The sequence below is a fragment of the Heterocephalus glaber genome, unplaced genomic scaffold, assembly GCF_053883595.1.
Source record: "Heterocephalus glaber isolate CG9 unplaced genomic scaffold, H.glaber_assembly_v1.0 deba00000331, whole genome shotgun sequence".
Classification (NCBI taxonomy): domain Eukaryota; kingdom Metazoa; phylum Chordata; class Mammalia; order Rodentia; family Bathyergidae; genus Heterocephalus; species Heterocephalus glaber.
The window spans coordinates 49,426,509-49,440,773 of NW_028258142.1; the positions used below are offsets into that span (position 1 = coordinate 49,426,509).

General features: G+C 38.2%; 1 protein-coding gene across 6 annotated transcripts in view; it reads left to right on the plus strand.

The window, feature by feature from the left end:
- The first annotated feature begins 9,583 nt into the window (after nt 1-9,583).
- The window catches only part of LOC101697883 (uncharacterized), a 55,401-nt gene continuing 50,719 nt past the window's right edge, over nt 9,584-14,265 (plus strand). For 5 of the 6 annotated variants that reach the window (XM_087193829.1, XM_087193826.1, XM_087193820.1 and 2 more), the window contains exon 1: nt 9,926-12,049. In XM_087193829.1, coding sequence (XP_087049955.1) covers nt 11,993-12,049 — 57 coding nt within the window. In that variant the 5' untranslated portion in view covers nt 9,926-11,992. The other variant, XR_205604.3, reaches the window with a different exon arrangement.

A 14,265-nucleotide genomic window follows, 5' to 3' on the forward strand; every position in this document is an offset into this window, starting at 1 on the left:
GCAAGAGTCATCCCTTTTCTGAATTGCTCCTATTAATTAAGCTGTGTTTTTATTATAAGAAATAATAAAACATTTTAGACTAAAAACTATAGAGTCTCTTTTGTGACTTTTAAACAGGGTCTACAAATAAGTTTTGAAAGTAGTACTTTTAAAAATTTTCTGTGCCATTATTTCAGCTTTCTGAAATAATTTCTTGACATAAATGTTCATTTAATAAGTAGATCCTGGTATATTTGTTGTAAAAATGCCATAAAATTGCCTAATTGTGGTGTTTTAGGGAAGGAAATCCATGAGTCAGCATGCTTGGGTTCAGATTTCCAGATTGCCTCTTAAATAACTTTGTCTAGCTATACAATTGACATTCATACTCTTTTTATATTTCAAGGCAGTTCATGCCATTCCTTAATGTTTGCTTTTCTGTGTTAAGCAGCTAGGATTTAAAGTTTTCACAGTTATAGCATTTTATAGCTTTATATTGGGTGTCATTTTCCCAAACCTTTAATTTCCTTTAATTGTCGGTATGCTTTTATAATTCCTCAATTCATTTTAAAGTTCAATGGATCTGTTTTCTAAGGGTTTAATTGACCTAACACAGCAGAGATTCCCCTCCAGGCTTTTGTTTAGCATTTTTGCATAATTTCCAGTAGTGTTGATTGTTCACAGCACTGTTGCTGAATCATTCCCATATGGGGAACTGGGATACCCTTACCTCTCTCCAGCCTCCACACTGGAAAACCAGGGTTTAGGGTCACACTGTTATAAATCTCCTGAAATGTGATTCAAATTATTTGATTTGTAGTCCATAAACTTTTTTTCTTTAATAAATAAATAGGAAAAGACCACATAACATAGGAGGAAGAAAACCAAAACATAAATGTTAAAATGTTCCTTGTTTTTTGTTTTGCTTTTCACCCTACCAAGTCATGTCAGGACACCTTCAGAACTAGATTCAGTGTAGGAATGAATTGTCCATGGCTGATGTCTGTATCAGTCAGCAGTGTAGGATGAGGAATTCTAAATCAGTTCGGGAAATATAACAAGTTGGTTAAAAAGTAATAATAAAAGTATCAAATTTTCAATTTTAGGAAAATCGGTGACATTGTTTTTTAAATTTCTAGTGAAAAAAGTGCATTTAGTGATTAATGTATTGGGATTTTATTTAGAATATAGGGAATGGTATTGGTTGCTAAAAACTGATGTCTTTTTCTTCTACAGCAGTATTTTGATTGCTTTTTAAGGCATGTAAAAAAATCTCTTAAAAGAATAATAAAGGCAACACAATGGTTGGGGATGCCAGTGACTTTAGTTGTTCTTTATTGAACCAGGCCTTCATCCCTAAGACTGTGATCCTCAGGGTTCCCACTGCCAGTTCACAAAAGCAGAGAGAAACCCTTCTGCGGCTGCAGGCAAGTCTGTGATGCCTGCAGCAGACAGGAAGAAAGACTATGAATCTCTGTATTTGTAAAAGAACTTAAAGACAAACTTCTTAAATGTCTTTCTAGTTGATGCTAGCAAGGGAATTACTTTTAGTTGATTTTTGTCAACTGTAGAATTGCCTACTAATACACAATTCCAGTTTTGATTAGTTGACCCTTAAGCTTTTGAAGAAAAATTTTACACAGTCTCAAGGTTCCATCATTTTCAAATGTCTTGAACTTATATCCAGAGCCAATACATAAATATTCTGCTTTCAACTGTGATCTTTAGTTATGACCTCAGGAAGGACTGAAGAAATGGCTGTTAAGTAATTTGTACCTTTTTCCTGTTGTTTGTCTTGTCCTCATGTGGGAAGACTGGGCTTCTGCTTCATTTCCAGGCTAGAGCAATCTGATTTTTTTTTTTACCTTTTCTCTTCCTAGACTCACCATCTTGGTGGTACACGTTGCCTGAAGAACACGTACAATTGAAAATCCCTAGCACCATTTGTATTCTTTCTTGCATTAAATAACTGGATTAATTTATCAAGCCCCTGCTATAATACAGCCAATAGGAATGGAAACAATTTTTGCTCCCTAAGTAGGTTCTTTGGTGTGATGAATTATAATCCCTAAAGTGTTACTGATATGTCCTTGACACAGTCTTGGGCCCACCACTGCTAAACAGGATCGTGTTGATACTAGAGTAGTATGCTGGTTAATTTTATTTGTCCACTTGAGAGGGCCAGACTGTGCCTAGATTTCTGGGAAAACATTATTCTGGGTGTGTCTGGTGCATCTGAACATTTGAATTGGTGAACTGGGAAAAGCAGGTTGCCCTCCTTAATATAGGTGAGCCTCATCCAATCACTTGAGGGTCTGGATAAAACCAAAAGGCCAACCCTCCCTGGGTAAGAGGGAACTCTTTCTGCTTGGCTGGTTTTGAGTCAGAACATCAAGACTTTTCCCTGACTTGCACACAAACTGAAACATTAGCTCTGTCCAGGCTTGAGCCTTCTGGCATTTTGCCTGGAATTACACCATCGGCTCCTTGGGTCTCTAGCTTGCTGACTCAACCTGCAGAGCTTGCTCACCTCCATAACTGACTAAGCAGATCCCTTATACTAAATCTCTTCTCAGTTACAGTCCCTTTGAGTTGTACAAGTGGCTTAGTTTCAGATATGCATTTTTGAAAAACATAATTTTTATTTCTAGCACCATAGTAACCTCCGATACAGAAAACAAATGTTCCCATAAATGCCTAAATATATGTATAAATTGATACTTAGAGTAAAGAATGAACATCTGTATGGCTCACTAGCTAGGATTCAAAAAACTTGTATATTTATGAGTTATCACTTCCTATTCCAGTATCTGAGAGGAAGCTGAAATGGTATTCTGTACAAAAGATTCACTGGTATTTTTGATGATGATAATGATCAGTATTAGCTATAGTGGTTATATATTAGGTAATGATTTAAAGAGAAATAAAGCCATTACAAATATTTGTAGGACTTTGTATATTTTTGGAGGTTTTAGCCAATATTTATAAGGAGTAAGTGTTCATCTGTAGTGCATTGGTCACATTGCTACAGATTATTTAGAGTATGTCAAAGTGCTAGCCAGGTTATTTAACACTTTGATTATGCATAATTTCTCCAGTAGGGATGAATAAAACATCTCTGTTTAAAAACTAGGAAAACAAAAGTAGTTGACACACACTTCTCCTTACTTCATACCATTATAAGGAAGAATAAATGTTTAATTAACATAAAACAGAAGTGGAAATGGTTTAGAAATGTCCATCACCACTATTGCACAGTGGCCATAAATGCTCATAGAATGAAATGTACTTCTCACTACTGAAGGTCTGAGGGCATTGTTTGTTGTACCTTCTGTTTATCAGGGAGGAAACAGTGAGAAAGGACTTTAAAGTGTTTGGCTTTTTGGAGCTAACGATGAAGAGACCGTCTGTAGTATACGAGGTCATTTCTTACTTACGGGGTTGGTTTGTCTCCACACCCATGAAATCGTATTTTCTGTGCTGACACTGCCAATTTAAATTTATTTTACATGTGATGTAGACAGATGTCTGTTAAAAGCCAGACCAAGGCCATTAATGCGTCACAAGGGAGGTGGTTCTAGTGCCTAAGCAGTAGTTAGCTGCTCTGACTTGTTTTCTTAGTTTTACCACTATCTTTGACTCTTGAGAATTTGATTAGTATTTGGTACAACTTATTTCTTAGATTTTTTTATGTGAGCAAGAAAGAAAAACTGACTCGTCTTCAAGGTGGCCAAATTAATTATTAATTTAGAATAGAGCCATCTGTCTCCCAAGAGAGGAATGATGGAGTATGTTGGCAATGCTGTTGTAGAGTCTCTCTCTACCTCCATAGTTCATGACTTTTCTGGGGAAATTACATGTATAAATATTTCCAAATAACTTAATTCTCACTCACAACTCTTTCAGTCATTATGGGTCAAGCAGTAGTTCCACTAAGAAATGTTTCCAATCTTAATGAACTGCAAATTTTAGATGTCATTAATGACTGCAAAGATTTATAATTTCTGCAGAATTTACTCTTGAAAGCCTATTTCTTCTACACAAGATTTTTTTTTTCCTTTTTTAAAATTAGCATATGTCATCCCACACTCCTAGGGCAGAGAAGCTGAGCCATGTGGGCACCAGAAGCACACCCCCCCCACACACACAATGAGAAGACATGTAAACAAACCTCAAAAACAGACTTCCGGATCACCTACACCAACCCCAAAGGGAAACGAGATGGAACAGTCTGATACTCAACAACCTGGACTCTCTGAACTGGCAACAAAAGAGGATTTGAGAAAAATGAAATCAGAAATAATTACTCAGATAACAGCAAAGATTTTGCTCATAGTGCAAGACATGATTAATAAATCTAGAGAGGACACAGATAAAAAAATAGAGGATCTGAGGAACATGATGGAGGCCAACATAGGAAACAAATGGAATCCATAAAACAGATGCAAACAGATTTCCAGGAGATTAAAAACTCCATCAAAAGTCTGCACAGCAGAATGAACCAATGTGAGGATAGAATTTCAGATATAGAAGGTAAGATTGCAATTAGTGACCAGGAAAAGAAAAATTGCTTTAAAATTGTAAAGGAACACAAGAAATCAATCCAGCAGCTGCTAGACGATGCAAAGAAGAATAACATAAGACTGATTGGAGTCAATGAAGAAAGAGGAGAGCGTGCAGATGACATAAAAACACTGTTCACACAAGTGATGGCAGAAATCTTCCCAAGCAGGGGAAAAGAACTTGACATACAGACAAGTGAGGCATATAGGACTCCAAATAGCCTTGATCAAAAAAAATCTATACAAAGGCATATAATAATTAGGATTCCAGAAATCCAACAGAAGAACAAAATTCTACAAGCAGTGAGAGAAAAGAAACAATTCACATACAAAGGAAAGCCCATCAGAATCACAGCAGACTTCTCAATGCAAACCCTCAAGGCAAGGAGAGCTTGGAGTGATGTATTTCAAGCCCTAATGGAAAAGAGCCTCCAACCCAGATTGATGTACCCTGCAAAACTATCTCTCAAAATTGATGGAGAAATAAGATATTTTCATGATAAAGAGCACCTCAGAAACTTCATGAATACCAAACCAGCACTCCAAAAAATTTTAGACAATACCCTAGGAAAAGACAATGAAGATCACAACCCCAGGAAACCCAGCAGAATGAAGCCATTGGGCTTGACAAATTAAACACAAAGGGGGAGAACCCAACAAAAAGAAAAAGTCATGACAAGGCTTTTAAAACTTTTGACTTCATCTCCCTAATGAGTGTATAATTCAATCTTGTTATTGTACAGATTAGTATTTTTCTGATTCTAGAGTTGCACACCTTTCCTTGTGCTATACTGGCTATTTATCATCTTCTTATGTCTACTTTTCAATTGGGTTGTCTATTAATGAGCTCTAAGAATTCTTTATATATTCTGGTCATAGGTTATATGCATTGTAAATATGGTCTGTTTAAGGACTACTTTTCATTTTAATGATGTCATTTAAAGTTCTAAATTCTGATGGAATCTCATTTATCAATTTTTTTCTTTTACACATCATGTTTTCTGTATCCTAGGTAGTTCTTGCCTACCTTGAATTCATAAACATTTTCCCTTATAATTTCTTCTTAAAGTTTTATACTTTTAGGCTTTCCTATTTAGGTTCATAGATCCCTTCAAGTTATTTTCATGTATGGCAAAAAAGGGTTGAGGTTAATTTTTTATATGCAGATACCAGGTGTTCTAGTGCCATTTGCTGAAAACACTAGCTCTTCCTCCCCTCCTGAATTGAGTTTATATTCTATAAAATGCTAATGTTAAATAATCTTTCAAAACTCAGTGGATCATATATGTATGGTTCTATTTCTAGATTCTCTGTTTTATTCCAATGATCTATATATCTTTCCTTACACCAACACTGCCTTGATTACTGTAGCTTTAGAAGAAGTCTTAAAATTAGGTAATAAACGTCTTCCAACACTGTTTTTTTTTTCTTTTTAACTTTTCTAGGTCCTTTAGTACTCCTACATAACTTTTAAATTTCAATATCCAATTCTTCATTTATAACAAGTATACACAGACCTGAATTTTTATACATACCTTGTGTTTTCTAATCCTGCTAAATTCAAAAACAAGTTCTAGGGGCTCCTAGAGATTTCTTAGTATTTTCTCTGTAGATGATCATTTCATCTACATATAAAGATTTTGTTTCTACCTTGCCAATCCTATCCTAGTTGTGTCATTTTATTGCCAGACTATTTTGGTGGGGCTTAGGTTTCAAAGTTTAATGGACAGATAAAGAGTAAGCATATCTGCCCTTGTTCCCTACCTTAAGGAGAAAGCATTGTATCTTCTCCATTCATATAAGGTGTTCTCACTGGAAGTATGGAGTACATGTCTTTAATCTGTTGAGAAGGTTCTGTTCTTCTTCTACTCTCCTGATAGCTTTTACCATGAACAGCTGTAGAATTTAGTCCCATACTTTTTCTCCAACTAGTGACAGGATTATATGGCTTTTTCCTTTCCTCTGTTAAAATGATGACTTTTGGGGGTAGATCTTCCAAAGCTGAACCAACACTGCTATCCCTATAACAAAACCACTTTCTACATACTGCCAGATCTGACTTCTTTTTTTTTTTTTTTTTGGTACCGGGGATCGAAGTTGGGCTCTTGTGCTTGTGCAGCAGGTGGCGAAACCACTGAGCTAAATCCCCGGCCCCCAGATCTGACTTATAATAGTTTGTTTTGTTAAACAAATTTTTATTTATATTCATACTTTTTTCTTGTATTATCTTTATCCAGTTTTAGGATTAGCACAATGCTGATTTCCTAAAATGAGGGGAGAAGTGTTCCTTCTTTTTTCTGATTTACTTGTTTGATATAATTTATCAGTTAAAAAGTATATGAGCCTGTTGTCATATAGGTAAGTTTTCAAGCTGGGAATATACTTTCTTTAATAGGTGCTATTCAAATTTTATATTTCCTCCAGAGTTAGTTTCATTAATTTGTCTTCCAAGGTGCTTCTTAGAAGTTGTCAAATTTATTTCAAAAAAAATTTCTGTAATATGCTTTCCATATCCTTTTAAATTCTGTAAAATCTGTGGTAATGTCTCCTAGATCTTGATATTGTAATTTAAAAAATGTATAATTGATATTGTGTAATAGGAAGAAAAGGCCTAAAGGAGCAGGGGAAGTGGGAGGGGTAGGGGAAAGGAAAAAAGGGAAAAGAAAAAATATGAGAAAAGGAAAAAAATGGAAACAAAATCTTTGCAAATAGGGAAGGGTGGATGGGGTGAAGGGAGGGCAGGGGAAGGGGAAAAAAATAAGAACCAAGATACTCATGTAATGGTACAAGATCCCAATGATGAATGTAGCTGTATTTTATACTTAAAATGTACCAATAAACTTAATGGGGAAAAAATAAAATTAGCGTATGTTTAATAACTACATTCATTGTGGGGAAGTGGTACATGTACATATCGCATCTTGGTCCTTTATTTTTTTCTAGGGAGCAGACAGCTCATTCCTGGGAGCAGTCTTACCGCTTTCTTTCCTGCCTGTGTGAGCCTTGAAAAAAAAAATTCTCAGCTAAGCTCCCAGGCTAATAAGCACTTTTCCTAATTCTTCTTGCTGGTTTTGCCTCTGGCTACTGTGCTTAGGGCCCCTGAACTTCCAGTTCCCCGGAAGGATGGGGCCACGGGTAACAGCCAATGAACACAGTGGTAGCTGTGTCTACTTGTTCTGTCTGCGGCATCTTTACTGGGCCATGCTTATCTTGTTTCTACTTTCTGTTTTCTTGGTCATAGCTAGACTTATCTCTAATGGAACTTCCAGCTTCCTACAGTCTCACTTAATCTTCTGAACTCCATTCCTCTTAGCACTAAATCTGCTGCTTGAGGATCACAGCCTATGTCTCATGTAGGACATCCGTGGCTCCCAAGTCAATGGCACTCTTTTGTTCTGGATCCATCTACGAACAACACCTGAGGATTGGTTTCTGAGGTGCTCCACAGTGCAGAAAGAAGGCATAAAGTTCAGCAGAGAGATGTTCTCTGTATTAGCATCAGTATCAGGTCTCATTTTAGAATAAAAGTTGTGAATTCTGAGCATGATAGGAACTAGAATATTTTAATGTTAGGATATTTTTTCTGTCTAATAACTAGATGTAGAGTAAAAGTACTAAGAAGTAGGAGCTAACACATGGATAAATTCTTGAGGCAGAAGGAATGATGAGAATTTTTTGAAAAAAATGGAAACAAAAACAATTTGAAATAAAACACAGGATTTAAACCACTGAGGCAAAAAATAGGTGGCTGTATAAGTAAGCTACTTAAGTAAAATAAATATAAACTAAATGTTCACTAAGACCAAAGAAGTCAACCCCACTTTCTTAAATGAAAACAGTAGCCACAAGGGTCATTTGGGGTGACTACTTTGAGACTGTTGTTTACTGTCTCCCCAGTATGACGGAAGGCTTCCAATCCCACCTTTTGGTTTCCCGTGTCTTCTTCTACCATTTTAGTAAGTTTTCCAAAATAATGCATTGCTATTTTAGTCATATAAGTCATATGTAAAAGCAGAGCTGTTGCCACGTGTGGGCCATGATGGTGCATGCCTGTAATTCCAGCACTCAGGAGGCTGTAGCAGGAGGATCGCTGAGAGTTGGAGGCCAGCCTGAAGTACATAGGGAGACTTTGTCTCAAAAAACAAAATAAAACAAAATAAAACAATAACAATAAAAGGAGGTGTTACTTTGCTCAGGAAAGCTCATGCATTTGATTTAAATCTTTTAAGCCATAATTCCTATATCTAGGTTGGTTAAGGTTTCATTTTTTTTTGGCGGGGGGGCGGGGGGGTACCGGGGATGGAACTGGGGACCTTGCACTTGCAAGGCAGGTAGCAGAACCTCTGAGCTAAATCCCCAGCCCCAAGGTTTTCTTTTAATAATACTTATAAAAATTATTTTGCCCTATGTAAATATGCATTTGCCAGACTGCAAAGGAAAAGGCAGTTAGCATGAGGCATAGAAAGTTTTTCTATATCAAGATGATAAACTGTAAGCTGTCCCACACGTATGAATGTGGAGCAGTTAAATTACCCATCTTTTGAAAATTTCTATCATAACATTCATATATTTCTCTATTAGAAGTGAAATAAAATGATATTTCTTTTTCAAATGGTTCCTGTTAATATTTTAGGAATTGTTGTCAGTAAAGATAAAACATTGAAGCCAAGTTTTTACTCTGTTGACTCTTTTTTAAAACCTGCGATAGGTGAGAACTCTTATTTTGATGTTCATTCTGGCCCTTTCCGATTAGCCCACACTTCATTTTATTCCAAGTATTTTTTTTGTGTTTGCAGTGAAAACATGACTTGCACAATTCAGAAGGCTGCAGAAAATGCTGTGCCCGGTCAGACAAAATGGATTAGAAAGGGAGTATGTTCACCATGGGCCATGAAGATTGTCATTGTTTGGCCAACTACAGAGCAATTTGAGATTCAGCAGTTTCTTCTCCAGTTAAAAAAAATAAAAGGAGAAGTTAAGTCATTAAGAAATGAGAGATTTGTATGGGAAATTGAATGCATGTCAGAGATACTAACAGACTCTCTTTTTGTTAATTCTTCAGGACTCTACTGAGATGGATTATTACTCAAAGTGCTCTAATTCCCAACTGGTGTTTTTCTGTGGTCACTACTGCATCCCTGGCCTCTCCGGACTTAGCGCTGTTGGGCAAATTGCCTGGCCTCCGGAATGCAGCTTGTGTGTCCGTGCCAGTTCTTAGTGCCCTGGAGTCCTCCAGTCCTGATAAAAGTCTTCAGCCACAGATTAAGCCAGAAGCTACTGTATGACCACAAGGATCAGAGGAGCCCTGCCTCTCTTTACTGGGATGGCCTTTGGGGGAAGTTTAGCTGGGTCACGCCTGTCCCGGCCCGCGGGTAAGTCAACGGAGACCCTAGAGGGGGAGCGAGGATGAGAGGGGACAGGGGACACGAGAGATGGAGACAAGACAGGTTTCTGATCAAGTCTCGTTTATTGCAGAAGCTGTTACAACATATATACCGTAGGGCTAGAGGGGAGGAGCAAGAGGAGGGTACTGGGGCTACTTCCTTGTTGCCGGGTAGATTTGCAGCAGGCCCGGATATGTCCGTAAAAGGCACTCAAGAGTTCTAGCGGGGGGGCAAGGCCCCCCACAGGTCCTCCCTTTAAAATTATAATTTTAGAAAGGCGTCAGGAGAGCCAAGCCTGCGGGGGCTGAGCCTGTCTTGGGTCAGAGCAACACACGTGTCTGCACCGTGCACCTTACCCGTCATCGGTTAACCAGAGAATCAAGGCTCTGGCACCTGTCTTAGGCGGCACACGAGGGCTCTCTCATTGCATGGCACGCTTGCTCAGTTGCCCGTCATTGGCTTGCCAGCCCACTCACCAGGTGGGGCGAGAACACTTCGCCACGGCAAGGACCTAATCGATGGTCCGACATTCGTCCTGGTCAGCCATTGCCAATCTATTATAGTAGACCTGTATGGGCGCTGTTTTTATTGCCTCTATCTGGGCTCTAAGAAAGGCCATGATTTTGTTATAAAGTACGGGCCCTAAAGAAATGAGCAAGAGTAGACCCAATAAGGGTCCCAGCAAAGGGAGGAGATAAGGGAGGAAACCATTGAGGCCAGTCCAGAGGGGATTTTGAGTGAATTTTTGTCGTCATCTGTTTAAATCTTCCTGAAGTTCGCGAATTTTTCCCCTGACGATCCCAGATTTGTTGGCATAAAAACAGCAATGTTCATTTAAGGCTAGACTGTGAATAAGAGAGTTAAGCTACCCTGATTAAGCTTTTGAAGATAACCAATGTGGACATGCTACAATAACATATTCAGAACTTAACCAATATGAACGTTTTGTAACAACATATTTAGTGCTTAAATATCAAGGACAACCAATACAATCAATTTATAACATATTTAGATAATATTCATTGTGATATGTCTCCCATAAGATTATATAATATAAAATTTACTAGGGGGTCCCTTTAATGAATTAAGACCAGAATAATCATTTTCTGGGTGGCCACTTCTATATTCATCAAAGGGAGTTCCCATCTATAATCGTTTTGACAAACAATTAAGAATATATATCTTTTTATTTTATAACTGTTAATTGTAATTTGATTGTTGCGTGTGGGTAACAATGCACGTCACTTTCATAAAATAAATTTCAGTGGTACTTTGATCAATTAACAACCTGGGAAGAAAAGCATGTCTTTAGTTTAATAATATTATCTATAAGTCAATTTAACAATAGGCGAATATCCTTTGAAGAGGAAGGAACATATTGAGCTCAACTGTACAAACACAAACAACAGACAATAGACAAACATATAAGACAGTGTGTAAAATTAGGGTGCACCCAAATATAACTAGCCAAATTGAATTATACTATACTCTTGATGATTATTAGATTGTAATTGTAGGTGCCATTGTTAACTGGTTAAGATTGGACAACGTCAGGTCATCGGCATCATCAGCACACCTATCAACTTGTTTTACTAGGCGTTCTGGGAGCCACCTGGCTGACTTCATTTCCTTGGAGTAAATACACACCGATCCTCAGCCCCAGATAAGTACAGGATCCGGCCCGTGCCATGAGTGGTCCAGGGGGTCTTTCCACATCACCGAGGCAAATTGTCGTTGCGTCTCTGGTTGCCAGAAACGATTGGCTGCAGATAAACCTTTGGCATCCAAATTTAAGAAGTTAAGAATAAATAGTGCATGTGATATCAGATTTCTAGGAGACCCCTTAGTAGGATACCATTCCCCCTTTTTTATTTTGTCTAAAGTAATTTTAAGTGTGAGATTAGCCCTTTCTATAATGCCTTGTCCCTGTGGATTATATGGGATTCCCGTTATATGTGTTATTGTAAATCGTTTGTAAAATTTGGAGAAGCCAGAGCTGATATAGCCAGGACCATTATCTGTTTTAATTTGTTGTGGGCAGCCAAGCACTGAGAAGGCAGTGAGGAGATGAGCAATGACGTGTTTAGTAGCGCCACGTTGGGCGCCACTTGTCCCGGCCCGCGGGTAAGTCAACGGAGACCCTAGAGGGGGAGCGAGGATGAGAGGGGACAGGGGACGCGAGAGATGGAGACAAGACAGGTTTCTGATCAAGTCTCGTTTATTGCAGACGCTGTTACAACATATATACCGTAGGGCTAGAGGGGAGGAGCAAGAGGAGGGTACTGGGGCTACTTCCTTGTTGCCGGGTAGATTTGCAGCAGGCCCGGATATGTCCGTAAAAGGCACTCAAGAGTTCTAGCGGGGGGGCAAGGCCCCCCACACACGCCCATTTGCAGTTCTTTTCTAGAGCACATACCTCAGAAGCAAGTTGCTGACTTCAAATTAAACTATTATTAGGCTGGCCTGTGCTCAGACTAGGACGTGCACAAGTTCAACATTCAAAGAAAGACCAGGAGCTGCTAATTAGTCTTCTAACTGTGTAGGTCCCTGACTTACAAAAAATTTTCATATCCAAATTATTTCTTGTTGGATCCTCACAAAGCTCCTATTAGTTGACTATGAGCTTCATGTCATGGATATGTATCTGGCTTAAGGTCTGGTTAATATCAGATCTCGAACCTATAGTTTCTGGCTGCATTTTTGTGCACATGGAGATGGGATTTCTTTTTTTTTTTTGTATCTTTATTTTCCAGGGTATCTTAAGTATGTCTTCCTTCTCAAAGGCTAAGAGAAAATGGAGGTACTAGAGGGAATAGGGCTTTTGTGATAAATAGCAAATCTAAAGTCCTAATTGTATGTATGAGGATGCATTTGAATTGACAGTGTGTTCTCTATTTGGTTTAGAAGCATTCTCCACTGGAGGGCTTTCCTGTTCACTGAAAACTCAGTCGCCTTTCCAGTCTCTTCAGTGTGGGGAGAGGCTAAGCCAAGAACACTGCTATAGCTCATCAAAGAGGGGGCAGTGTTATCACAACTGCTTCTGCCCCATGGCTGTGAAAGCTGGCTCTGTTTTGTGGACTTTGCCCTTCCCTGCCCTGCCAGGGCTGGTGTACAGTGATAAAGATAACAAATGACCCCATCTGCTGTTCACTCATGACCACACTCCATGTGTCAAGCTTAAACAGGAAGTCTTACCTGGCGTCCTGTCTGGGCAACCATAGTGACCTGGCAGTGGTATCCACACCCGTCTGAGATCACAGACCGAGACTAATTTCCAACTCACTGAATTCCTGGGGAAGTTTAGTTATCTAAATCAAGGAATGTGAACACCTTGAGCTCATTCAGTGAATTCAAGTGAGTGTAATTAGATATTTTCTAGAAATCAAGTCTGTGTATAGGATTATTGGCTAGGCACAATGAAAAAATCTGGAAAACTTGGAGTATTTTCAAAATGAATTGTGTACAGAGTTTCATATTTAGAGACAAGTAAAATATAAATGACACGTATGGAAATAATTGTCCGTGGTCCCTATCAGGTACCAGGATGTGTACAGGAACTGTTCTGGAGACACTAGAACTTTCAGGGCTCTGTTCTATATCCCTGGTGTTTGCTACAATCCGCTGCGGGACATTTAACATCTGTATTTGGAAAGCATTCCATAGTGGATTCTGATAGTCAAAGTCTCCTTTCAAGAAAGTCTGTTGATTTCTATTCAGAGAAAAAGAAGTTCAAATCAAAGACAGACATCTTAGGGGCGTTAAGTCTTTACTCCGTTTCCTGTTGCATTGTCTGCCTATCAGTTATTAAAAATCACCATCTAAAATCACCTTTTTAAACTTTATTTTAAACTTTTATTTTTAATCCTTACCCATCACATTCAACCTCCCAGTGGAAATATCCTCTCTTTCAATTTGACCTAAAAATTGTTTAATGAATAAAAACAACTTCAAAGAGCATCTTTATCCAAATTTCTTCTTACACATAAAGGCATAAAGACCCACTATATTAGGTGATTTAAGAATTTCCATATCCGCAATGAATGAATCAGTATAGGAACCTGGGTCTCACTACTCTAGTGTTGGTGACTGTGTGTTGATTACTTTCAAGTTGTGATCTACTCAAATACATTTGTCCAGGAAATATTAAGTAACTGCCAATATGCCAGGCACTTCATTAGGTGTGGTGATGAATAGAAATGCAATAATATTCTTCTTGCTTCAAGGAATTTATTATCTAGTATGAACCATAAATCATATCTACTTAAACTATTCCCCCAAATGATTACTCCTTTAATATGAAAAAAACCAAAACCAAAAACAAAGCACAGACCCTTTGGTGT